Source organism: Balaenoptera acutorostrata, chromosome 17, assembly GCF_949987535.1.
Source record: "Balaenoptera acutorostrata chromosome 17, mBalAcu1.1, whole genome shotgun sequence".
Taxonomy (NCBI): Eukaryota; Metazoa; Chordata; class Mammalia; order Artiodactyla; family Balaenopteridae; genus Balaenoptera; species Balaenoptera acutorostrata.
In genome coordinates, this window is record NC_080080.1 from 4,915,572 (window position 1) to 4,943,452 (window position 27,881).

Here is a 27,881-nt window from a genome sequence, read left to right on the forward strand (position 1 = left end):
TGCTACAGGGATGCAGCTGGGTGACACGGAGGGAAAGGGGGAGTCGGGGAGGAGCACAGCCTGGTCTGTGGTTTGCTAAAGGGCTGGCCTGGTGCTGGGAGTGAGAGAAACAAAGCTTCCTCCCTGCCCGCGCCCCCCACCCCCGCAAAAGACACATTCACAGCCCACAGAACGTTTCGAGGCAGGACATCGCCACCTAGTGGTCAACCAAGCACATGGTCACAAAAGCATCCATCTCAAGGATGGATTGGACAGTGGAAGCTGTTTCAGGCGATTTAAGACAATTTGAAAACAGAGCTCTACAGTCATGGAGTAGTTCATCTGCACCTTTACTCTCTGTGAATCCTATACACATTTCTTAAGCACCTACGATGTGTCAGCTACTCTACTATTTGTTGGGAATACGACAAAGACAAAGATGGCAGAGAGCTCCCCAGGACTAACAGCCTAGGGTGAAACAGATTAGTTCACGCATGAGGCGGGAGCTGTCAGTAGCATCAGTGCTGGACCAGGAAGTGTAAGATGAGGGACCTGTGTGAGCACCGGAGGCTCTAGGTGACATTAGGAGTGAGGCGGGGAGGGAACAACCACGCAAAGCCAGGGCGAGACTCGACCTGACGGAAGCACCATGGGCGCTCGGGGCCCAGCACGGCTGCAGAGAGAGCCTTTGAAGCCAGTTGCGGGGGTCTGGGCTGGAAAGGTGATTGGAGCCCACGATCAGGATTTCCGCTGTGCAGCCTGATTAGAAAAGGGATGGCTTGTGCTCTCCGTAACGGGTGGAAAGGTTCTAATGAAACTCAGCCTCGTGCTTTGGTACAGCAAACAGGTTCAAATCATGCTGAATGTCTACCAGACAGCAATGGAAAAATCCTGGTGTCTGGGTCCTGCCCTCAGAGATTGACCCAAACGCTTTATGGTCTCCAGTGATTCAGTGTGCAGCCAGGACTAAGGCCCATGGTGAGAGAACGCGGCCAGCTCAGGGCGTATAAAGCAGGCTTTCCTCCACCTGACATCTGCTTACCTTGAAGACGCAATGCAGGCATCACCTCCTCCGGGAAGCCTTCCATGACCCTTTCACAGCACTCAGGACCTATCTCTTTCATAGTACTTTGTAGGTCTGACTATCGGAATAAATAGCTGTAACTGGACCATGTGCCCCTTCCAGGACTGGACATATTTATCTTTGGCTTCCCAGAGCTCGGCATACTCCAAGCTCAGACTTCAGTAAGCAGAGCAAGGGGCGGAGGTGGTGAGTAAATGAGCAAAGGAGCGTGGCTAGACCCAGATGAAAAGCACGGCAGGGGTGGCTGTATATTTTTCAGGAGCTTCACCTGAAATGGCACTGGGTCCAGACTGCCTCCTTGTCAGCGTGAAGGACTTCTCTTTTTCTTGCCAGAGAGACCCTTCCACACCCATCGTCTGTAACTGCACAGGCCCAGGCCTCTGTCAGAGCAGGAAAGTCCTCTTGTGGCTTAATTAGAAGCTTCCTTAATCTTATCTGGAACCATTGCTGTAATCAGCTCGGGGAAGAAAGTAATGCTCCCAAAGACACATTTAATGAATGGCTTTTCCTTTCCTCTCTGGGGGCTGAGCTCAGAATTCATGCTGTGTTTGCCAGTATTGCTGGAGTGGATGGTGGGGAGAGCCGTGGGTGTCAGGGCGAGAAGGCCAGTAAAGGAAGTCCAGTTCCTAAGGCAGAGCTGTGGGTGTCAGGGCGAGAAGGCCAGTAAAGGAAGTCCAGTTCCTAAGGCAGAGCCGTGGGTGTCAGGGCGAGAAGGCCAGTAAAGGAAGTCCAGTTCCTAAGGCAGAGCCGTGGGTGTCAGGGCGAGAAGGCCAGTAAAGGAAGTCCAGTTCCTAAGGCACGGGTGCCTCTCACCGATGCAAAGTCACCAGCTGACTCAGTAAAGAGTTACCGAGTTTCCATCATCCATCAGCCACGGTGTAGGTACCGAGAATATTGAGAAGGCTAAAGCTCGGGGTGCAGGCAAAGGAGGGCACCAAAGCAACATATGGCGAGCAGTGCCATGAGAGTAGTCTGTGCAAGGTCAAGTAGACTGCAAGGAGAGGGAGGCTAGGCTTACACGTGGAACACGGTAGAAGTTTTGAGAGAACCATCAGGAACAAGGAGGACTGCACTGGCTTCTGAAACAGTTACCTGGTGGAGAACAGACAAGTCCAGAGTGGTGAAGAGAGGGAGAAAGGAGATTGGAAGAGGGAGTAGGCATTCCAAGGAGAACATGCAGCCCAATCAAGGCCCTGGTGCTTGGAAAGAAATGTGTGTTCAGGTTGGTGTGGCTGGAGCCATGGGCAGCACTGGGCCAGAGGGAAGGTAGCCAGGGGGAAGGCCGGGAACGTTGTCAGGGGCAGAAAGGTGTCCGGTGATGATGCAGGAGCTTGGCGCCCATTAGTGAGGGTAACGTGTTGGAGAATTTAAAGATAAGCCACTAAGAGACCATCTAAAAGCCTTACTCTCCAGCCTAGAGGTTTTCCAGTGGCCAATCACATCCCCTACTCTCCCCAACCCAATCCTTCCTTTTCTGCCTCTTAACACTTTGGGCCATGGATTATGGGACTGAACCAAGAGTGCACGTTCCCTGTTTGGTCCCTGTCTCCCAACAGAGCCAGTGATGGAAACACTGCTTCCATCAGAAGACAGTTAGGGCCATTCTCTTGTTTTGGAGTTTTGTAGCTTGTGTTATCACCAAAGACTGATCTTTCCTCTTGGAAGAAGCAGCTTAGAGACACTACAGGTGAATGATGCCTTGGACCCGGAAGCTAGTCATTAATTACAAAGCTGCAATACCCAACAATTAAAGAGCCCTACAGAGTGTCAAATTCCTTCTTCTCTGTTTTTCTTACTCTCAGATGCTTCGCTCCACCCAGGATGCCTTATACTAGCATCAGCCTTTAGTCCAAGAAGAGTGAAGGGAACTTTCAACGTTTCAAGTGAGGCTTTGAACTTAGTCTCCTCATACATTGTTACACCCAATAAAGGGTTATTTGCTTTGCACACTCATTTTGCAGATGAAGAAACTGAGGCACATGGCAAAGAAGGAGCTCAGAGATGGGTTTGAAGCAGCAGTGGTTATGTGTCCTGCTGTGTCTTCCAAGACAGACACATGCCCACCACTCTCTATTTTTTTCAGTGTTCTTAAGTTGACTTTTTAAGCATGTTAAGGATAGGGATGGTATAAACCTATTTTTATTGAAATACAGTTGATTTACAATATATTAGTTTCAGGTATACAACATAGTATTTGATATTTTTACAGATTATACTAAATTTAAAGTTATAAAATATTGGCTATACTCCTCATGGTTAACCCACCTTCCTATCTCCTCTGGTGAATGAGGCTCTCTGCAGGCAGAGACACTCTTTTTGTCAAAACACCTTTACTGAACTTCACTTTATTTATTTATTTGCCACGCCTCGCGGCATGCAGGATCTTAGTTCCCCGACCAGGGATTGAACCCGGGCCCCCTGCATTGGGAGTGCGGAGTCTTAACCATTGGACCGCCAAGGAAGTCCCAAGAGACGCTCTCTAATTCATCTTTGTGCCCCCATGTATTCTAAACATGTGCCTGGGATATGGGAGATGCACATTAAATTCTTGGTGGGTAAGTGATGAAGCGTAGAATTCAGTGTTAGGCTTGGACCACTGGTTCTCTGGCTGTCCTCAGAGATGTGATCTCTCTTCTCACCTCTCCACAATGAAAGTTACCCCCTACGAGAGAGGCAGACGGCTCTCGTAGTTCTAAACTGAAGCTAGCCAAAAGTTCCCCCAAGGGCTCCGGACCTCTGTAGGCTGGGTCCTTCAAACTTTCGTTAAGACAACCTGGGATCCTCCTTAAGAAATTTGGAGTGATGGGGGGAAGATGGTGGCGGGTCTATTGAGCACGGCCATGTGGAAATCACCTAGCAAGTTAGATGCCGTGAGGTTATAAAGACTTCATTGTTTCTCGGGAGATGTTTTACGACGCCTACTCTGTAAAGGCAGCGTAGTGCCATGGCTTTGTGGTGAGATGGTCTCCAGTTGAATCTCAGCTTTGTGTGACCTTGGGTGTGCTATTTAATCCTCTCTCATTTTATTTTTGTATAAAATGATGGCTACAATAACTCTACCAAAGGTTCATTGTGGGGATTAAATAGGAAAGGGCATATAAAAACACCTAGTGTTCTACCTGCCAACTAGTAGATATTAATAAGTGGAAGGTATCATGATTGTCGAGTACTGAGTTCAGAACGTAATAGGATACAGAGGAGAGTCCAGAGAAAGGAGAGGGATTCGTTAAAAGCAGAGAAGCCAGTAAAGACTTCAGGAGGAAGACGGCAGTAGCTTCGTGGAGCGGAGGTCCTTTACTGCCACGCTTTTGCCTCCCCAGATGTTGAATAATCCAGAGAAGATAGCTGAGCAGATAAGTAAGGATCTTGCCCAGCTGGCCTCCCACCTGATGGCTCTGTGGACCCAGTTCCTGGACACGGTGACATTACACTCCCAAGTGACCGCTTATCTCACCCAGGAGCATCACACCTTGCGGGTAAGGGGTTAAATGGTATAAATTCTGTAATCATGCACCAGTGATCTCTCAAGCAAGCTTTACAGCAGTTGGCTCATTGGGCAGAGAATAAAAGTCGGGATTGACTTCTGTAGACCCAAGTGCTAGCACTGCTCCACGATGAACTTGCAGTGAAACTTTATGAACTTCTTTTGGCTTTCAAATCTTTGCTCTACTATTCAAAAAATACCTTCCTTGGCTACCAAGTGATAGCAAGCCAATCTCAGGGATATGACGAAGTGCTTTGATAGTGTTTCAAAGAAGTGTCTTCACATCTACTCCATTGTTCCTAGCTCATTTTTTTGCCACCAGCTTGAGTGCACAGTGGTGGGTACTAATGCATAATAAAAGATGTTGGTCTTCTCATTTCCAGCAAGAGGACCAAATAGCTAAGTCTACAAAGTGCTTAGCGGACACACTTGCATGACTGGCTTTGCACATTCTATTTCATCTGTGTTTATTTATGGCCTGTGTTTTCAAGGGTCTCATATTCTAGTAGAAGAAATAAGACCTAAATGTAAAAACGACAGAACGCAAGCCAAGAGCAGATTCATAAACATGCATTCAACTGTGTCCATAAATCAGGTTTGTGCTAAGAACCAGAAGTAGAGAGGGCAGCTGGGGGTGGGTAGAAATACTAGTGTTTCAGAACCTCTGGGTTGTGGGCTAAGCTCTCCCTGATATTAATATATGTTACTTCCCTCGTTGAGCCTTAATTTCTTTTTAAAAAGTCAAGGCTAGGGACTTCCCTGGTGGTCCAGTGGTTAAGATTCTGCGCTTCCACTGTAGGCGGCATGGGTTCGATCCCTGGTCGGGAACTAAGATCCCTCATGCTCATGGTGCGGCCAAAAGTAAATAAATAAATAGTTAAAAAAAAAAAAAAAGTGAAGGCCAAACCCACCCAATGAGTTACATTGTTTATACTGTTTTATTCCTCAGGTCCGAAGGTTTTCCGAGGCCTTCTTTTATATGGAGCACCAAAAACTTGCAGTGCTGACCTTTCAGGAAAATCTGTAAGTAACCAGTTGCATGCCCACATCGTGAACCCTAAGCGCCAAGGACATTCTTGTTCAAAGTTATTTCTTCCCTTCATCTCCAATCGTGAAGGAGAGAAGTCTGCCCACCTCTGCACATTCAGGTGCAATTTCTCTGAAGGCAAAAGAGTCAGACAAATTGCAGAGGCAGGAGCTGGCAGGTGGCAGAGAAGATCAATAGCCGAAGTTTTTTGTTGTTGTTGAGTATCCTTATGGTTCTGTAGCCAGAATCAAGGCTTCCTAGGTCCCTGAAGACATCTGTGCTGAGTCCTCTTTGCAAAATGAATTAGAAGCAGGTGGTGTGGGCACAAGCTATGTCAGAAAAAAAAAAAAAATTCACCTGAGACTTTGCAGCAGCTATGAAATGCATTTTAGCATAAGAATTAAGGCTGAACTACCTAATTAGGAGGACAGCTGAATATCTAAGTTTGACTTCCTCTGGAAAAATTTTAAAAACATTCAGAAAAGTCGAAGCGTTGACAAAAGGTGAGGTCATTGTCTCTCATTGTAGATTTCTCTTGTGGGCACCATCAGTGCTTCCTCCAAGATGTCTGGCCTTGGCTACACAAGTCCAAGCATTTCTTTTGGTTTCTGAATAGTACGTTTGCCTCCAAAATAAATGTGGATGGAATAATGTTTGAGATGCTATAGTAAATCCAGCAGGAGAAACACTTGAAATCCATCCATCACTTAGGACAGACCCGAAGATCTTTTCACCCTCATCTTTATAACCTTATTTTCTCCCCACACTTAATTCTATTTGCAAAGTTACAGCAATGTTTAAGTTTGCCTCATGGATTCTGAAATTGAGAGGGGCACCAAGGAAAACACATCTCATGTTAAAATGGCTTTTCTAGAAATATCTAGAGTCACTCACTCATGCACTCATTCAGTCCAGCCCCCTGCTAGAACCAACTGTATTTTTTAAAATGAAAATTGGGAGAGGTAATTTGGCAAATACAAGCATCACTTTGAGGACCACGGAGCAAAGCACTGCAATTCAAGACTACTGCAGGAAAGCTAATTCCAAATCACCACAACAATAGGTAGACCTCAGACTGCCAGGCCCTGGCTGCATTCCCAAGGAGTGTGAACACACAAGGAGGTGACAGACGCATAGGCAACTAGTGTCCTGGAAGAGTTTTGTTGGAATGACAACCACTTGTACAAAGTACGGATGATATGGTATTCGGGAGACCTGGGTTCAAAATCCTGCTCCTCTACGCGCAGCAGATCCTTGAGAGAGTTGATTTTCTGTTTGTTTGTTTTTTCCCTGAAGCTCACCTAGTCTTCGTTTCCTTAAAATGGGTGGGATAATGGTTGTGAGGATCACATGAGAGCATCACGCGCAGGACCCGACCTGGGGCAGCTGCAGACTCTGCTCGGAAAGAGTTAGGCGATGCCTGATGACTTACACAAATGTTTGCTGTTCACATAGACACTGCGGATGCAGCAGGGAACAGAATAAAGATGTTCTCCCCATGGGTCACTCATTCTAGTGGAGAGACAGGCAAGAAGTACATGATATCACTTCAGAGAGTGATCAGTAAAGAAAAACACATCAAGGTGAGGACATAGAAAATTATGAGAAGAGGTGTGGCCAGTGTCCTCATAAATGTTTCACAACTAGCTCTCGGGAAAGCAAAAACAAACAAACAAACTCCAGTCTGTAGTGTTTGCCAATTTCCATGTGTCGATGCTCCCACCATGGTCAATTTCAGGCTAGGGCTATGTTATCACTGAATGTGGATTCAGGAAGAGATGTATACAGCTGGCTCTTGCAAGCCAATATGAACTGGCTCCAACACAACACTGGGTGTGGGAGAAGGAATGTTTTAGCCAAAGAGACAAAAGGAAGTCTTTCTGAAGATGTGGCATATGGGCAGAGACTGGGGTTTTAGCAAGCCATACCCTGATATGGGAGAAGACTCTTTAGTCAGAGGGAATAGTTGGTGCAAAGGTCCTTCCTTGTATGGGAACACAAAGTGTTTGGAAGCATCAAGAAGCAAGTGTAGCTAGATTGGAGTGAGCAAGTAGGAGACAGGGAGGTAGGACCAGGGAGGACCAGCATGAAGAATTCAGACTTTGTGGTATGGTAATTATAACGAACGCCTTAAAAACCTGGCATGTGACTATGGTGGTGAGACCTTGGATTTCAAATCTCATATACCTGTTTCGAAATCTTGATCCTGTAACTTATACTGCTTGTGACATCAAACTAGTTACTGCTTAGCTTGTGCTTAGATGTAAAAGGGAGATTCCTTTATTCAACAAGTATCTATCTAGTGTTGGTTGTGTGTCAGATACTATTTGGGGTATTGGATACCCAGCGGTGAACAAAACAGACGTACTCCCTATGTCATGGAGCTCATATTTTAGTAATGGAAAGCATATGCATAAATAAATATACACAAATAAATATATACATAAATATAAATATATGAATATATACATAAATAAATATGATATGGCAAACATAATAAGTGCTATGGAGAAAAAAATCAGCATGACAGGCACAAAGCGTGCTATTTCGTAGAGCTGTCAGAGACAGGCTTCCTAAGGAGACACTTAAATGGAGCTCTAAGGCAGGGGGAGGGATTGAGCCCTGCAGATACCTAGGAGATTATAACATTTGCCCCATAGTGCAACTTCAGAGATTAGAGAAATGTGCTACCATTCAATTAATAGTAGATATTAACCTACAGTAGAAAGCATACACTAGAATAGCAATGATGCTATTTAGAAAGAGGTAACTGTTTAATTAGGTCATTAAAATAAGAACTATAGAATCAAGAGGGAAATTTTATTTCAGACTGAGAAAATTACTGGAGGACAGGTCCTAATAAGGGCTGTGAACAGAACTAAACCGTAGATGGAGAGAGTGAAGAGATGCTCTGCATTGCTGGCGACTGTGCATGGACACGGGTGTGCTCATCTGGTGGTCAGACTGGAGGGGAGGGTGCAGCTGCAGGGAGCTCATGCTGTTTGCATAGGGGACAGGACCATCCTCCCACATCAGGATGGACAAGAGAAACTTCGCTGTCAAGACCCTTCTTGTTCCAGCACACACTAGAGCGTGTTTCTCAAATGATAGGTCACAGTCACTTAGTGAACGGTGAGATCATAGTGGATTTACAACGGACTTTTTAAAATGACATAGGATAGGATAGGATAGGGTAAGGTAAGATAGGTAGTAGTAGTAAGAAGTGTTTCTGAAACTTTCGTTTCAGCGTGTGTGTTTCTGGGAGTGTGCGTGATTGTACTCTATGGCCGTGTAGAATGAAGACCATTTCTTGCCATGGGTTGCACTGATTAAAAAGTGTTTGAAAATGATTTAGAACTGGTTAGTAGCAAGGGTGTGTTTTATTGTTCCTCTTTCTGTTTTTACCAATGCCAGCCAGTGCCTTTCACACAGTAGGGAAGTGTTCAAAGAAAGTTTATTGAATGCATGAATGTGAAAATGTTGATGTGTATGAAGACCTATACTGATGACTTAATTTCTGTAAAAGGGTCATTGAGATGTCACTCTTTTATGATTTCTGTAGTAATAATTGTAACACCGTCTCCTTTTTAAAAATCATTTATTCTACAAGCTGCTATGTATATAGAGTTGAGCACAACAGTCACTTCACCTGCCTTCCTGCTGCTAATAAGTCTATTGAGAAGCTTCTGGTAAGAAGCTGTGCCAAATACTTTAGTATTTAGCAGTGGCTAAATATGCAGTGGCTCATTTAATGTTCACACTAAGCCCCTGAGCAAGGAGCTGTTATTATCCCCACTTTACAGAAGAAACTGGAGAAACCTGGGCTCAGAGAGGTTAAGTAACTTAGACCACACAGCAAGCAAGTGATGCAACCATGGATCTGTCAAAGTCCAGATCCCACACTCCTAGCCCCCCTGCTATGGCTACTCTATATAGCGTTGAACCATTATCCTAAAGAATACACCAGAAAAATAGAATGTAGATTTTTTGACCTGTAAATAGAAGTATCTGTATGCTGTTGGGCTGTACTCTGGGAGTCAGGATAAACCTGACCTTGAAATAAAAATGAAATGAACAAGGCCCTATATGCTCTACACAGCAGATCTCTAGAACTTCTTCATCTTACTTCATTGAAACTTTATGCCCCGTGATGAGCAATTCTCCATTTTCCCCTCTCCCAACCCCTGGCAACCACCCCTCCCCTCTTTGATTCTATGACTCTGACTAGTTTAGATACCTCATGTATAGCGGAATCATGCAGTGTTTGTCCCTCTGTGACTGGCTTATTTCACTTAGCATAATGTCCTCAAAGTCCATCCCTGTTGTCACATATTGCAGATTCTCCTTTTTTAAGGCTGAATAATATTCCATTGTCCCACATTTTCTCTATCCATTCATCTGTCCATGGGCAATGAGCTTGTTTTCATATCTTGGCTGTTACGAATAGTGCTATTATGTGCATAGGAGTGCTAATATCTTTCAAATATACTGATTTCAATTATTTGGGATAAATACTCAGAAGTGGGATTGCCAGCTCATCTGGTATCTCTATTTTGAAGTTTTTGAGGAATTTCCATACTGTTTTCTATGGCAGCTGCACCATTTTGCCTTCCCCTCAACAGGGCACCAGGGTTTCAACTTCTCCACATACTCACCAACACTTGTTTGTTCCAATAATAGCCATCCTAACAGGTGTGAGGTGGTAGCTCATAGCGTACATGCTCTGGAATTTTTAGTTATTTGTTAACACGTGAGAAGCATTGTTTGAGGCATGTGGTCACATTCACAATGTCTGTATACTACATTCCAGCAGGAGAGAACTCCCTGCCTAAAATAACTTAGTTCTGACTCTCCAGCACCTATCCTGTTGTATTATAATTACCTGATTAACCACCTAATTTATTCATGACTCTATAAGTTCTTTAGGTCCAGAATCAAGTTTCAATCCTCTAGGTTTACTCCCTACCCTGTGCACACCATCCTATGCACACTGGTGTTCAATCAATATACTTTGTTAATAAGCTGAAAACTGGACCAAAAATTGATGATAGCTGAGAAGTGCATAACTGATTGCAACAAAATTCCATTTAAATATTCAGACAGAGGTCCAAAGAATGATGAATTTGCAACGGCCTTCATGGCTTTGAGGGAGAGAATAAATTGCTTCTCTTTTTCTTTCATAGGTTAAAATCTAATTGAGAAATAAGAGGCAAATGAAATATACACATTTAATATTTATGTTAAATATACATATATAAAATAGCATATGTGCATATATGTCCATCTTCATCATATTTCTTACTGAGGATGCTGGATTACAGAAGTTGCCCTGGCCTGTGCAACGTTCCACAGCTACAGAACTGTTCTCTGTGGGCAGATAATCTAAAGGGCTGGAGAGTGAGCTGGGGACTTCCAGAGTCAGGCTGCTCTAAAAACATCTGCAGTTGGACAAAGAGACAGAAAGACAGACAGACAGAAAGTAGCTATGTGTGCTCAATTCTTCTCCCAAACTCACCAACCGATAAGAGCGTCGTCTTTGCTTGGGCAAGAGTGATTGAGCTGGCATGGAGAAAAATGATGGATTGTTAATAATTTTCCCTTCATGGGAGAAAAATAAACTCTTGCCATTTTGCAGGGACTTGAGGAGAAGGGAGTAAACGTTTTCCACCAGCCCAGCCTTCAAATTAGGAATACTGTTTATTTCAAATTCTGGAATCACATCCCTACTCGTGGAGTGATATCTGGGTCATGGAGGAGGAATAAGGGGCATTTAAAAATCCTGTATGCAGGAAACAAAAGATATGGCTCCTGAACTAGGGGAATTTATACTCTAATCAAGGATCCTGTTGTCCACACAGTAAGCAATAAAAAAGCAATTTTAGATGGTTCTGAATTCAAATGCCACAAAATATGATTCAGATCCTAAGTGCTATAGGTAGTTAGAGAAATAGGAGTAAAGTATATATAGATTTAAGTGTTTCCTCGAAAACACTAATTTACGATTCCTAGCCATTTAGAAACTCAGCATACATTCCACTAGAATGGTATTTATTACATTCTACTAATTGGTATGTGATAAATGCCCTGGTGTTTTGCCTAATCACACAATGCATGTCCTGATCAGCACCCAGAACAGTTCTGATTCAAAGCAGACTAGGGCTTTGGGGGCTGGGTAGGTAGCCGGGAAGAAAGGGAGGGTAGACAGACCGATGGCAATTGTTAGAGTCTACTGAACATTTTCTGAATGCTGTCTTGGGATAAGGGGGATGGAGCAGTAAGTTTAAAACCTTTAAATCTTCCTTGGATGCTCATCGGGTCCATGTTCCCCAGGATCCAGACCCACAGCCAGCTGTCTCTGGATGTCCGGAATTCAGAGTACCTCACCGCCATGCCCCCGCTGCCCGCAGAGTGTCTGGACATTGACGGTGACTGCAGCACTCTGCCCGTTATCTTCGAGGACAGATATGTGGACCGCCCGGCCACAGGTGTGTCTTCTCCTTTTTTGCTTTGGAAACCTCAAGAGTAGGGCTTACCACTGGGTTCCCATCAGTTGCTCTGTTTACATCCCAGCAGCCACGGGAACAAATCAATGAAGTATTTGTCAGTTCCTAGAGGAGAAGCAAGAACTAAGGTTAAGCTTGTGATTGGAAATGACTTTGTTGCCATGAATGGACAAAGCAATGGAAGCAAAGGACACTTATAGTAAAGACTCCCTTTTGGACTCCTGGGGTGGAATTGTATTTAGTGCTTCAGTGTTTTCACCTGTAAAATTGGAGCCAAATTCTCCCCCTCACCAGAGTCCCCTGAGAGTCAGACGGAGATCTTTTCTTATCTCAAATGTACAATTCAAATATAAATTCATTTCTGGTTGAACCTAAATGGCATTTGGTTGACATTCCTATGCAGTGCTTGCTTTATGGAACGAGCCAGGTAAAGTATTTGAGAAAGTGGGCACATAAATATATGGATTAATGGAGGAACAGCTCCCTTCAGGGGGAAGAGGTAACATGTTTGTGTGTGTGTGTGCGTGTGTGCAGATTGCAATCTGTTTTGCTGGGGCTGCACGGAGTTTGTTAATGAACTGATCCATCAACTGGAAAGAGCCTAGTGCAAACTGTAGAGCCAATGTCCGTTCCCTGTCCCCTGCACAGCCCTGCTCATGGAAACACAGCAAGCTCTTACAAATGACAGAGCTGAAAGAGACCCATGATCCCTTAAAGGACCAAACTATGCCAGCTCCTATGGTGGAGGCTTTATGAGCTTTATCTCTTTAATCCTATAAACAACCTCAGAAGCCCTATTTAACAGAGAAAAACTGAGGCACAAAGAGGGTAAATATTAATCAAAGATGACACAGCTTGTAAAAGCCAGCATTCAAAGCCAATTCACTGCAATGCCAAAGCCCGTGTCTGCTTGTTATCTCTTGGCAAAAATATTTTTTAAACCATTCTATTGGGGTACCCATAATTAAAGGAGGGGCCACTTAAATTTCAGAGTTTCTGCAATCTTAGATTTGTAGGATGTTTTAAAAAGTCTAGGTGACTTCCAAGGACTGCAACGTTGCAAACAAAGGATGTTGTCCGGTTTTCTGTTGTACCCTGACATCTAGTGTCTACGCTGTGTATGACGGCTTGACTGCGTGTGAGCTCCAGAGATGGCAGCCAACCAGCTGCGCAAAACAATCTCAATACTCCCTGATGGCCTATATAGGAAAAGAATCTAAACAAAAAAATAAAACAGTGGATATATGTATATGTATAACTGAGTCACTTTGCTGTACGCCTGAAACACAATGTTGTAAATGAACTAGACTCCAATAAAAGTAAAAAATAAAGAAATAAATAAATAAAATTTGGCACCCATCTCAAAAAAAAAATACATACGTATATTGAAAGAAAAAAAAAAGCTCAGAACATTGGATTGAGACTGTGTGTGTACATATGTACATATGTTGATCTTCATTGTAGTGATATGATTGAACCACAGAAAATTTGAACAGTTAGAGTAAAGATATTTAAAATAATCACCCACTATCAGACCCCCTAATACTATCATTATTAGACTTCAGATCAGCTTCCAGTCTCTCTTTTACATACATATTAATAGGTACTCTCGTGGGTATAAATCTCAGTCCTCCAGCTCACATGTGCTATACTATCACATATCTTTATTTTTTATGAATCAACCTCATTTCAGCTGAGCCCCATCCCTCCTGCAGCTTTAGCTGGAAAGTCAATCTCAGCCTTTCTGGGGCTCCCTGACAACCCTCTTTACTGCCCATCACATCACTGCCCTAGAGTTTCACAGCGGCAAGGCATTGTTAGGGGAGGTCTTTCTAGGGCCATCTGCCCACGCAGGTCCCTGGAAGCCATGCATTGTCCACATCTACAGAGTATTTTAGGACCAGAATTGCTTTGCAACTTCTTTTTTTTTTTTTTTTAATGAATTTATTTTATTTATTTTTGGCTGTGTTGGGTCTTTGTTGCTGCACGTAGGCTTTGTCTAGTTGTGGCGAGCAGGGGCTACTCTTCGTTGCGGTGCGCGGGCTTCTCATTGCGGTGGCTTCTCTTGTAGAGCACGGGCTCTAGGCGTGCGGGCTTCAGTAGTTGTGGCTCATGGGCTCTAGAGCACGGGCTCAGTAGTTGCTCTGCGGCATGTGGGATCTTCCCAGACCAGGGCTCGAACCCGTGTCCCCTGCATTGGCAGGCAGATTCTTTTTTTTTTTTTTTTTTTTTTTTTTAAAGGATTTTCTTATTTATTTATTTATTTATTTATTTATTTATTTATTTATTTTTGACTGTGTTGGGTCTTCGGTTCGTGCGAGGGCTTTCTCCAGTTGCGGCAAGCGGGGGCCACTCTTCATCGCGGTGCGGGGACCGCTCTTCATCGCGGTGCGCGGGCCTTTCTCTATCGCGGCCCCTCCCGTCGCGGGGCACAGGCTCCAGACGCGCAGGCTCAGCAATTGTGGCTCACGGGCCCAGCTGCTCCGCGGCACGTGGGATCCTCCCAGACCAGGGCTCGAACCCGTGTCCCCTGCATTAGCAGGCAGATTCTCAACCACTGCGCCACCAGGGAAGCCCCGGCAGGCAGATTCTTAACCACTGTGCCACCAGGGAAGTCCGCTTTGCAACTTCTGTTATGTGCTTGGGACATGGGACTCGGCTGAGGCTAGGACCCCAGCATTTATGGTCACATCTCCCTGGAAGAACCCCAAGGCAGTTGCTCTCAGAGGCCTGGATACTTCCCCAAGGCTTCCCTCACACACCTCTCACCTGATCCATCCCCATCCCCAAAACTACCTTTACAGAGTCACCTATATCCATGCTCAAACCCCAAAGGTATTCTTTTTTTTTGAAAATTTTATTGAAATATAGTTGATTTACAATGTTGTGTTAGTTTCAGGTGTACAGCAAAGTGATTCAGTTATATATACACATATCTATGTAAATATATATAGTCTTTTTTTACATTTTCTTCCATTATAGGTTATTACAAGATATTGAGTATAGTTCCCAGTGCTATACAGTAGGTCCTTGTTGGTTATCTATTTTATATATAGTAGTGTGTATATTTTAATCCCAAACTCCTAATTTATCTCTCTCCTCCTCCCCTTTGGTAACCATAAGTTTGTTTTCTATGTCTGTGAGTCTATTTCCCAAAGCTATTCTTGAGGTTCTTGCTCTTTTACACTTTACTTTGGTGATTCTTTAATCCTGGAGCAAAGTATTAGCGAATAAAGAACTATTTTCTTATTCCTCAAGGACTTGGTGGCCTTATTTTTTATAATTTGCAATGAAGTTTTTGGGTTTGTATTCCATTCTTTTAGTGTAGTGGAAAAAGGGAAATAAAAGAATTTCACTTTCATATTAAAACTGTAATGTTTGTTCATGGTCTGCTATAGTACTGTGGCTGGAATACTTAACCTGTACCAGGAACTTGCAAATTCTGTCTATATGATCTGTAATCCCTTCTCTCACCCACCCCCTCGCTCTCCTGTCCCAAGGCAATTTGGCTGTTTTCCTAAGGTCTTAACAGTTGGCCAGATTGCCTGGATTTGAATTTTTTTTTGCCAACATCTAGTAACTGTATGCAATTGGGCAACAGGGGTTGTGGTTTCTACTCCATAGGCTACTGGGAGCAGTGGATAGTTTTGTATACTGGCACAAAGGAATTTATGAATGCATGTCAACTAATACCATTAGTATTTGAGTCTAAATCCATCCTCTGTGAATCAGATCCTTTGCTACTCTCATTTTTCCCGTAGTTGTAGTAGTGAAATTAAAATAACTGTTTTGACAGTCTACTTCCTCACTGGGCTTCCTATGTCCTGTCTTAACTGTCTATGATAAATCTCTCCTTTTTGTTTCAAGAACCCACCAATCCACCTGTTACTTGTAAAATAAGGACCAGCCAGACTCCTTACTCCTACGAGGCCCTCAAGTTCATCCATATTGTGGGCTCTCTCTTCCTGTCTAACCTCATGCCCTTCCCCCACTTCCTCTGTTCACTCTTGCTGCATCTGCGTGGGATCCAACCAACACCTGACCAGACTATGCCGCCCAGACTCCTGGGCCTTTGCTCACACTATCCTCCCTACTTAGGTTGACCCACTGTCTCCTTTTATGAAGAAGCTCAATTCATATTTTCCAGCATACAACCCACATGTTTTGGTAGGAGAGCCAACTGTCCTGTACCATGTTTGTTTCCCAATATTTTGAAAATCCCATAAAGACAAAGACTGGTTCACTATTATAACTGATCCCCACTTTCCCTCTCTCTAAACCTTGGCCCAGTATAGGGCTTTGCACATAGGATATGTCAATCTACCATTTGTAGGACTAAATAATATTGAAATTGTGTTTTTTCACACCAGTACAAATGGTCGATGAGAGTAATAGTCTTTGTTCTGCTGCATTTCTGATCTATTCTCAATTCATTTTATGAACACAATTCATTGGCTGTGAAGTAGCCAGGATGCTAGCCTTGGGGATATAGATGCTTATAAAACACAAACTCTTCTCTCCAGTGGGAACAAGCCATGCCCACATGGATCATGGTATGGTGGTAGATGTGTTACACTACATGTGTGTAGAGGAGACACTAGGAATTTGCAACAGAGAATGTCTAACTTGCTGTAAGGTGTGAGACAGTTCCCCAGAGGAAGGGAAATTTGCTCAGTGTCTCAAGATGCAAAGAACATGTCCAGGTAAGGAAGAGATTCATTCTTCACAGCCTTTGTTCTAATCCTTGACCCAATCATAAATTTCACTCAAAGGATGAGATGGTGATATCTAAAAGCTCCATGCAGTTTTTAAGTAAGTGTCTCAATGGTTTACTCCATGATAATGTTAATAATGATTATATTCATTTAACTTCGTTAAAACTGCATGGAAGATTTAAACTGTTTAAAGAAAATAAAAGGCAAGTCCCCTTTTTTTTGTTTGGTGTATATGGAAATTGAATAATATATCATATAGCTTTCTCAAAAGAGCTGTGTTACAGGCACTTATCTTATCCCAATTATGCATATTGGGAGGGGGAGAGAGAGAGCGAGAAAGAAAATAAAGAAAAGAAGGAGGAGGAGGAGGAAGGGAGGAGGGGAATGAAATAGAAGAGAAAAGAGACTAGGGGAGAGAATGAGAGACATAATAGTTTACCCTCAAGAAAAGTAAGAAAAAGAAGGTCACACTTTGGCGCTCCTCCATCCTGCTATAAAGACCAAAGTGATCTGGGAGCCTCTTGTGGTCTGAGTGCCGTGTACGATAATTGCCCTGGTTATGGAGCTCAAGCTTGGCATTGTTTCCCATCAGAAAGCAGAAATCTGTCTTCCCCATGTGTCCATTTCATATCAGAAGCCTACTCTGAGTTATGGCTGTGAGGCCCACTGGTTACTATGAACCTGCCCACCCAAGAAGAAAATGTATTCAACTAGGAAAAAGGCTTATTTTTTTTTTCTAACTGTCCGAGGTCTCACAGCTGGCAAGTGTCAGTGTCAGGATTGGAAACCAGGGGCTCCTGGCTCCAAAGCATTCTCTATACTCTGTAAATACTGTACACAAGATGGGTAAATGTTTTAATATTTGTAAGTGGTAATTATTCAAAATGTTTTTTTACTAAGTAAAAGGTAAATCAGGAAGTATAATCTTTGGCAGCTTTTGCATTAGTGTGATGCATTTCTGACACTGATAATCCGGTATTAGGTCAAACCTCACAGGTTAAGGGCACAGTCTCTGATACGATTGTCCTTCCTTCACAACTCAGCCACAAGCTCAGGGGTTCTCAGGCCTCCCAGACTTCTGACCAACTGGCTACCAATCCGGGGATTCCCATGACCCCCTCAGGTTTGATAATTTGCTGGAACAATTCAGAGAACTCAGGAAAGGGATATACTTATGATTTCAGTTTTATTAGAAAGGATACAAATAAAGACCAGCCAAAGGAATAGACTCATAGGGCAAGGCCTGGAAGGGCCCCAAACATGAAACTCTAATGCCCCCAGGACTGATATTCCTGGTATATGAATATGCATTGCCCACTGGGGAAGCTTAGTCAATCCTCCATGTCTAGAGTTCATACTGCGTTCCATAATGTAGGCATGATTGATTGAATCATGGGCCACATGATGGAACTCAATCCCCAGCCCATCTCTCCTCCCCAGAGGTTGTACCGATGTCACCTGGTTCAAATCCTCAGTCAGCTAGTCACGTGGTTGGTCTTTCTGGCATGGCCAGCCCCCGTCCCGAGTCACCTCCTCAGCACAGACTATCAGAGGACTCACCATGAGTCACCTCGTTATCATTAGCTCAGGATCCGCCATGAATAACTGACATTCCTATCACTTGGGAAATTCCAAGAATTTAGAGGATATCTCCCAGGAAGCAGGAACAAAGTCCAGACAAACTCTTTATTATACAATCAGGCATTTGGGTAATTTGTGAATGTAGATTTTTTTTTAATAACTTGATTTATTTTATTTATTTCTTTTTGGCTGAGTTGAGTCTTCGTTGCTGCGTGCGGGCTTTCTCTAGTTGCGGTGAGCAGGGGCTGCTATTCATTGTGGTGCGCAGGATTCTCATTGCAGTGGCCTCTCTTGTTGCGGAGCAGGGGCTCTAGGTGTGCAGGCTTCAGTAGTTGCGGCATGCAGACTCAGTAGTTGTGGCACACGGGCTTAGTTGTTCCACGGCATGTGGGATCTTCCCGGACCGGGGATTGAACCTGTGTCCCCTGCATTGGCAGGCGGATTCTCAACCATTGCGCCACCAGGGAAGCCCCGTGAATGTAGATTCTTAAAGTATAACACATTTTTCTTTCTTTTTTTCTTTTTGTAGGGCATAATTTGAGTGTGTACCCTAGTTTTGATGTTCCAGCAACAAGTCCTGCAGTACTGAATCTAAACGACAGAGAGGAGAACCATATTGTAAATAGAAAATCATCTTTGAGGGAAGACCTTGTCTTGCCCACCATGAAACCACCCCAAATGGACTCTAATGAAGAGGTTATTAGGTGTCCAGGGCCAAATGAGAATGTCACCACAGCAAGTCATACGGACGTGTGCTCGGAATCTCAGGTGTATCTGACAATTGGTGAATTCCAGAACAAAACAGGTTTGCCTGAAGATGAACGTCAGATTGGCCAAAGGTCTGATGTTGGAACGCACCCGCCGACAGATGAGGACCTGCCCAGGAGGAGTCCTGGTCCAGAGGATGGCCAGGCCCCAGCACTGACCTACATTGATGTGAATTCTAGCAATAAGAACCCCTGCAGAGCTGAACCCACGGCAGTCACCAGTACCCAGCACGAAAGTGGGTGCTCTCAAGATAACTATGAATTAGACAGAACTGAGCTAAGCGAAGGGGTAGCAGGTGGAAGTCATCCCAATGCCATCTCTTCAGAGAAAACCACACCCCATGAGTTAAGTACTCTTGGAAAGGGAGCAGACCAGGGGAGCAAGATGGTGCTGCTGAGTCAGAAGCTCGTCCCCTCGGAGCCCTGTGATCCACTAAACTCTTCTTCGAGGGATCCCTTGGATGTCAAGGCTTCCCCAAAGGACCCTCACACAGAGGAGCAGGAGGAAGTGTCCGTACTCTCTGGGGTCATCAAGAGATCCTCTTCCATCATCTCTGATTCGGGCATCGAGAGTGAGCCAAGCTCCGTCGCCTGGTCCGAGGCTCGAAGTAGAGCCCCGGAGTTACCGAGTGACCGGGATGTCTTGCACCAGCTGGTTCGAAGACATGCCCTACACAGGAACTCCTTAGAGGGTGGACACACAGAGAGCAATACGAGTTTGCCAAGTGGGATCCAGGCCTCTCTCACCTCCATTAGCTCTTTGCCTTTTGAGGAGGAGGAGCGGGAAATGGCCCTCACCAAACTGACCAAGTCTGTCTCTGCGCCCCAAATCAGTAGCCCCGAGGAGTCTGCTGAAGATGCGGGCTCCCTGCAGCAAGGCAGAGGTCTTCCTGAGACTTCAGCCGTGCACATCAGGGGCACGGATCGCTCCAGACAGCGCCTTCAACTTCGTAATGCTGGGGTTCACCATTCCCTTGTGGAGGTAGTTGCAGATGCTGACAGCCAGCAGGGCCCTGATTACATAGATATCCCCAAAGGTAAAGAGAATCAGCTTGATCCTCAAGGACCCTGTTGTCTTGATGGCAGGACCGATAACCCTCCAGGGGTTGAAACCAAAGGTCTGACTTTAAAAATACCACGCATCCCAGCCCTTGAAACCCCTAGGTACAGAGCTTTTCCTACAGAACTCATGGAGACCCCAAAGCGCATGCCTGAAGACTCTAATGCGGGGAAAAGAGCTCTTTCCAACAGCAGCATCTTGGACGTTGAGCATTTCACCCACCATGAGGTGCCTGAAGTGAGTTGTACATCAGCTGCCCAAACCATCAACCGGGATTCAACAGATGAGCGAAGCAGCTCACCTGGCATCATTGATGATACAGCGCTTAGTAGAGGACCTAACACCTTCCCAGAGGATGGGCGTGAAGCAGGCACTGTGTGCTCCACTGTGACTCACGCCATTCACTCCCAAGCTACAGGAAACCAAGAGCCAAGGGCAGGCCCCTCCATCATGCTGTCCCACGTGACCTCTGCAGAGACCTTCTCTCTGGACAGCCTGAAAGCTGTCGAGGTCGTCAACTTATCCGTGTCTTGCACTGCCACCTGTCTCCCTTTCTCGTCTGTGCCCAAGGAGACCCCTGCCAGGGCTGGATTCTCTTCCAAACAGACCCCATTTCCCATCACTCATCAACCTTTGGGTTCCTTTGGAGGTGTTCCGAACCATTCCAGCAAGTTGGAGGAGGAAGTCAGTGAAAGGATGTTCAGGTAGGTTTGCTGGTGGCTTACCTACACCAGCACCCTCTTTTAGATTTTTCCACATGTTTCTCAATTTCAGGCATACTATTTCAAAATTGTGATATCATTTATTTTCTGGTTTAAATAAAGTGTTATATTCTTATCATACAAGTCAGGAATGTAGAATAGTGTAAAGAAGTAAAAAATATCATCAATAAGGCCATCTCTCAAATATAGCCCCTGTGTAAGTTCATCTATACTTCTTCCTATGTGCATCTCTACGTATATACTATTAATTTGCAAAAGTAAGATAATTATTTACAAACTCTAAGTTTTTTCCAACTTAATATATTGGAAACATCTTTATATGTTTATAAATCTATTTTTGCATTACCATTTTAGTGTAATATTCCATTGTATAAATGTACCATGATTTCGTTAACAAAATCCTTTAGAGATAAACCATAAATGTTTTTTTTTTCAGTTTTTCTTATGATGAACAACTATCTTATGAGTGTCATTGTACCTCTGTCTTTGCACACTTCTTTAAGAGCCTTTTGGGAATAGGGCTAATTCAGATTTTCTTCCTAAGCCCCTTTTGTGTGGTTCTTAAGTTTATCGTTCCTTTTGAAATACCAGAATCCACCCCTTTATCCTTGTCTTGGGTTTGTATTCATATTACCCCCTCACCTATAAACTATGTATTTGATTAAGTATAGTATGGAATCATTTAATCAAAACATCCCATCTCATTCACTTGTTCAAAAAATGCTGAACAGTTACACATTAATGTTATCCCCAAAAGAAATTGCACAGGCAGGTAAACTTTGGATCCCATGTTTTATAAAGACCATTAAGTACCCATTATATGCCCATGTCACCAGTTTAACCAGTGCATAGCAGGCACTGTCCAGTGCCTGGCCAGTGTTGTTCTGGTTGTAATTATGCTCTCAGTCTAACAAGGAGACAGGGAGATGACAGAAGCAAATGAGGGCAATTGAGTAAATCAGGATGGTTCATGTGTGCACAGCTGAACCAGAAAGAGAAGGGCCTAATTTGGCTGTGGGGCAGTGAGTGTGAACAGAGTCTGTGGCCAGGAGAAGCTTTTTAGAGATGATACCTAAGCTAAGGAGAAAACATGAGACATCATGTTGATGATAATGATGGTGATGATGGTATGGCTGGTAATCGATCACATCTTCTTTTTCACATTTAATCTGTTTCAAGTACTGTTCTAAGCATTTTGAATAGATTATATCACTTAATACAGCAAGGCAAAGACAACTTTATGAATTCGATACAGGTGTTATTCCCCTTTTACAAATGAGGAAACTGAATGCAGGGAGGTTAAAACAGTTGGTGCACAGCTAGTAAGTGTCAAAGCCGAGATTCTGACTTTGGAAGTCTGATTCCTGAGTCCATGGTCTTAACCACCTTGTCAGGTAACCAGATAAAGAACAGGATAACCAGGTGGGAAAGGAATTTCAGACAGATAGACCCAAATGCACAAAGGCATGGAAGTAAAGACAAGAGGCATAATTCATGCAGGGACTTTATGAGAAATGTGTTCTTTTTGGGGGCTAGCTGATGATGCTGGAGAAGTAGATGGAAGCAGGTTAATAAACTCTCACTCTCGGAAGATCGCTTAAAGATTGTGCGGATCCTTGGAGCTGGAGGGAACCTTAGAGGTTCTATGCAATGCAGGAATCACATCTGCAGAACCCAAGTCAATACAGCCCTTGGTTTTCCTGGGTCCCTTTTCTGCCTCGTTGTTCAGAACAAACCTTCTTTCACTAGCGTCTCCCATGAGGTCCCACATTCAGCCTTGGTCGCTTGGCAGATACTTCCTCATAGTTGTCCGTCACTCCTGCATCCCAGCTCAATGCATCTCCTGTTCAACATGGAATACACAGCTCGGCTCGTGATTAATTAGTGTATTCTCCAGTTTTTATCAGGCCAAAGAAAAATTTAAAAAAGAGCTGAAGATTGATGGATTTCTGTACAGTGACTTATCTGTACTAGCTTCTGACATACCGTATTTCCCACCAGAGGAAGAGGAAGAAAATTTGGAAGACGGGATTCACCTGGTAGTCTGTGTCCATGGCCTGGATGGTGAGTTCTAAAAAGGTTTCCTCCTCAAAGTTTTGCGCTATAGACGAATTATCATATTTATGAATTAATCTAGTTTAGGGACTTGTTCAACAAATGTTCAGTTAGTGACTGTGGAACATTAGTAAGTATGCTGGATCTAGGAAAATGGCATGGCTTTGCTCTCAAAGAAAAGATCTCTCTGGCAAAAAAATATGTTGAGTTAACGAAATACACAAATGAATGAATTAATGCAATGAAGGAATGAATGGAATGAAGAAATCACATCCACTTTATACGGATTCTAATGTATGACTAAGGGTCAGAGGAGTGAAAGGGCTCCTCTAGGGCTTCAGTGGTGATGAGTAGCAAAACTGGTGGTCACATTCTTCTTATGATGATCAAATAGGGAATGGTGATGGGCTTCACTTCCATGACACGCTCTTGTTAATATCCTTAATCTTCCTCACTCTTGGGGCTAATGCATTTAATTGTCCGCATCAACTCCTGGCTATATGCATCGCATGCCAAGACGCTAAGTCAACAGGTCTATTTAGTGAAGTGTCAAAGAATCCAGTGGTAGATCATCCATTCCAGATGATGATGATGATGATGATGATGATGGTGATGGTGATGATGGTGATGATGATGATGATGGTGATGATGGTGATGGTGATGATGGTGATGGTGATGATGATGATGATGATGATGGTGATGATTATGGTGATGGTGATGATGATGATGATGTTGATGATGGTGATGGTGATGATGGTGATGATGGTGATGATGATGATGATGATGATGATGATGATGGCCAGAATGTACACATCACTCACCAGGGTCCAGGGACCATTCTAGATGCTTAACATTTATTAACGTGGTTGATCCTGACCATAGCCCTGCAGAGTAGCTGCTATTATCACCCCCATCTATAAGTGGGGAAACTGAGTAAGAGGGCAGCTAAGTAACTTGTATAAGGTCCCACAGCTAATGCGGTTGAGTCAGGATTAAAACCCATCTGTCAGGCTCCAGAGCCCATGGTTTCATTTTGCCTTTTACCAACAAGCTCTCATCTCTCCCCCAACCCGAACCTCTATCCACATCCCTGAGTCATCTTCTTAAAATCTTACTAGGTCTGGTCATTCCTTCACTGGAATGGAAGCTCTTTGTAGCTCTCAGAAAATAAAATAAAATGAACTGCTATTTTAGAAAGCTTAGAAAATTCCCAGCATAAAATATTCTTTATGTTTGACCCTCTTCATTCTCATTTCCTGCTTTTTCTGCTCTCCCCTCTTCCAATTGCACCAGTTCACTCCCATCTCCACAGACAGGGACCATTTCACACCACTGTGTCTTTCTCAACACTGGGTTTTCTTTCCGGTGAGCTTTCCTCTCTCTGCACTGACTTCAGTGCTTCGCAAATTTCAGCTGTTCGCACATTCCCTTCCCCTTATTTACTCTACCCATGTACCTTGTACTATAATTTCAAAATTTGTACTGAAATGGGCATACTTTTTGAGTGTATTTATTAAAAAAAAAAACTTCAAATCACACCACAAATTAAATACTAGACTCACGCGCTACACACAAAGAGTAATACTAAAAATAATATAAACAAAATAAGTTTGCTGAAGTTTGACGTGTGCCATTGTCGGAAGACTTTTTTGAGCTTGACGCTCACTTTCTCTTTGCAAAAGTACTAAGCTGTTGAAAACATGCTTGTTTTTAACTGGGGCTTCCAATCAGAAGGATTTCCAGAAAGACAAAGAATAACGTTCTCACTCATCCTGTGTATTTTTAACACAGGATCTATGGCCTTGCATGACCAGTGTGCATCTCTTACTTACCTGATATTACATTAAAATGAGATAAGCCTCTCAATCTCTTTGTGAAAATAAGAAATCTGGTCCGGCCACAGACTCCATCCTGCAAGTGGGAGAAGAGGGATGCCGTAAAGATAGGCCAGCTTCTCCAATATTTGTGCTGTGTCCGAAAACGGAGCCGCCAATCACAGCATTGTCACTTGGGCATAAAATCATCAGAAAGACAACCAATCACAAAGCACACGTGTCTTTTGAAGGTGATTTCTCTAGTTCAACGTCCATATGTTTAAACTTTGCAGAGTTTTACAGGATCCATTGGGTACATGCCACTTCCAAGGCTATATTGATATTAACAGAGAACTGAAGAAATTGGTAATGGTTATGGATATTTGCCCAACTCTTCATATTGTGCCCAAAGCCCAAGATTTGTATTCTTGTAAGTGTCCTCAGTGGAACACATTATCAAATCATATTTTTTGAAAAAGTTTTAAGTTGCAGAAAGTTCTCTGTTGCTCAACAGCTGAAGGAGAGGGGCCCATTGTCATCCCTTCCTTAGACTCCTTAAGCTAAACAGAAACACTTGATACATATATATTAAGGCCACAACCTAGAATGCCATTAGGTAGCTTTAAACAAGAACAGGACCAAAGAGCAAACTTTTACTGTCAGAAATGAAAGGAATGAACAAAATTTAACTTGTACAAAATAGAAACATTTTCTAAAAGAATAGGAGTATTTTATAACTGTAGCCCTGCATGTATGAGCATGTGCTCTGACGGGCCATCGTCGTGGGTCACCCTTCTATTGGGTCATCCTTGAAAATTAGGGGGAAGACAAAGTCAAATATCTTTAGTTCTCCCATATTCTGTGTGGCATTTTCATCCTCCTTTGAATCACTTGGTGGTTTCATAAAGACGGGTGTAAAATTGGTAGTCAACTATATCACTTAGAGTTTCCCAGCTGCTTTGAAAGGATGGTTACATGGTAAAGTAGGTCACCTATATAGCCACATAAGCAGCTTCAGACTTTCAACTCTGTAGGGATCCCTTTGAGGAATAGATTAAAACATTCATTAAGCTACCGCTGAACCCCATGGCCTGCATGAAATTTACCCCTAACCATACTTGAACATGAAGCTTATTCTGTTATATCAGAACTATTTTCCACATGATTTTCACTTCAGGGATGCATTCTGTGTGTTCTTTGTGTCTTTGCTCTTGGCAGCAGAGCCTCAAGTCCTTAAGCTCTTCTTCCTCTGCCCTGATGGTCACTCTGGCAGCTGGTACCCATGGAGCTTGCCCTTGCTGACTCTGGTTCCCAAGGGAGATTCTTACTCTGTTGTACATAACTATGCCCCTGTTTGAGGGACTTGCTTGCTGACAACCTGTAAATGGCAGAACTAGTCCTTGTATTAAGGAAGCGATTTGAAAGGGGACTTGTAGATATCACATTGTGCCACGTCAGTGTGTCATCATTAAGTGACACCACTTGCAGAATGTCCTGAGTAAACAGAATTGGCTGTCAAAGAAGGGGGAGGCGGCGTGCCTTCAACCGTTCCTGTGTACAGAGTGTTCACAAGCCACATGTTTATAGATCAGGGAATAATCCCACTGAGGGAGGACTACCAGAAAGGCCCTGACCCTGTGTGGACGGGAGGAGGGGGCAGCGTGGGGACCAGTGGATTGGACACGTTTAGTTGTTTTTATTATCAACTTATTGAAAAAACGGGAAATGGGAGGGGGACCGGAAAGGAGTAAGAAATAAATCCCTTGTGTGTCAGCTGTTGTATGATTAATTGTGGATCCGCGGTGGGGTTATCTGTCTTTTTTAGGGAACAGTGCGGACCTCCGTCTGGTAAAGACTTTCATAGAACTGGGGCTCCCTGGAGGAAAACTGGACTTCCTAATGTCTGAAAAGAATCAGGTATGACAACAAAAGCATCAGAACCGAAAGAATACCTGATTTCGTGTCTTAGATGAGCCTCCTAAAGTCACCGTGATGGTTTATGGCCACACAGATGGGAGGGGACTTTACCAAGGGACACTGGCCAGGCACTTGGAAGGTCTGGAGAGCTCATTTTCTTTTGGGAGGAGGAAATAGTAAGAAGGGGGGGGGGGGGGACATGTGAGTCAGGTGACTGGGGCTTTTGACCTCACAGGTCATAGGCTGGGTGACAGCTCAGAGCATAAATGATTGGGCGTCCGTGGGTCTGTCCTGGGGAAGGGGTTTGTCACTGGCATCTATGTAACCAGTGGAGCTGGATTATGACCTTTTCGTAGTCAGAGGTAAACTATGGGGCCTTTGCCATTTCAGGTCTGGAGCCTTAATGGGATGTCAAGGTAGATGAGAACTGAGAGATTCCATGGCCAAGAGGTGGGGCTGGGTGGAATGTTGTCATTGAGCCCCATTCCATGGGACTTGAGATGGATGAGGCTAAGTATTCTTTGGAGGCATAGCACTGCTTATAACTAGAGGGTCCCATGACCACTGACAATGGGAATCGTACAGAGAATAATCAACAGGCAAACAGTGGAAGGTGCCGTCTCATTCCTCCTCTCTCAGTGGTCCGTCCTGTTGCCTTTTCTTTTGACACCTGCTCTATACAAGGCATGCACTCCGCAGGGTGAAGGGGTATAAATGTGATGAGGAAAGAGGATCGCTTTGAGCATCTACGATGCGCTGAGCAGTTGACGTCTGTTTCTTCATTTACTTTTCCCAACTGTTCTGTGAAGTGTTGGCACCACTGTCGCCTCACAAAGAGGGAACCCACAGCCTGACCTGGAGAGCCCCAATTGGGGCTCCTTTTCTTGTCGAATACTGATTTGTACCCTAATGTCAGGCGTGGGCGTGCCCCCAGGGCGCACGGTGGTGTTTAGCGGAGGAAGATGGGCTTGTGCGTGGGGCCCGGCCTGGCAACACGCCCTCCCCAATACCCGGTCCCTCTCTCCCCTTCCAGATGGACACGTTTGCAGATTTTGATACCATGACCGATCGGTTACTGGATGAAATCATTCAGCACATCCAGCTGTACAACCTCTCCATATCGCGAATTAGGTAAAAGGAAACCACAGGTAGTTAATGCTGGGGGGAGGGATG

At 44.0% G+C, this 27,881-nt stretch overlaps 1 protein-coding gene across 1 annotated transcript in view; it reads left to right on the forward strand.

Annotated features, from left to right (window-relative positions):
* Positions 1-27,881, forward strand: part of FAM135B (family with sequence similarity 135 member B) — a 273,737-nt gene that overhangs the window by 235,757 nt on the left and 10,099 nt on the right. Inside the window, exons 10-16 of the mRNA XM_057532173.1 lie at positions 4,384-4,539; positions 5,497-5,570; positions 11,905-12,059; positions 18,903-20,904; positions 22,820-22,986; positions 26,617-26,708; positions 27,742-27,839. Coding sequence (XP_057388156.1) covers positions 4,384-4,539; positions 5,497-5,570; positions 11,905-12,059; positions 18,903-20,904; positions 22,820-22,986; positions 26,617-26,708; positions 27,742-27,839 — 2,744 coding nt within the window. The remainder of the gene's footprint in view (positions 1-4,383; positions 4,540-5,496; positions 5,571-11,904; positions 12,060-18,902; positions 20,905-22,819; positions 22,987-26,616; positions 26,709-27,741; positions 27,840-27,881) is intronic.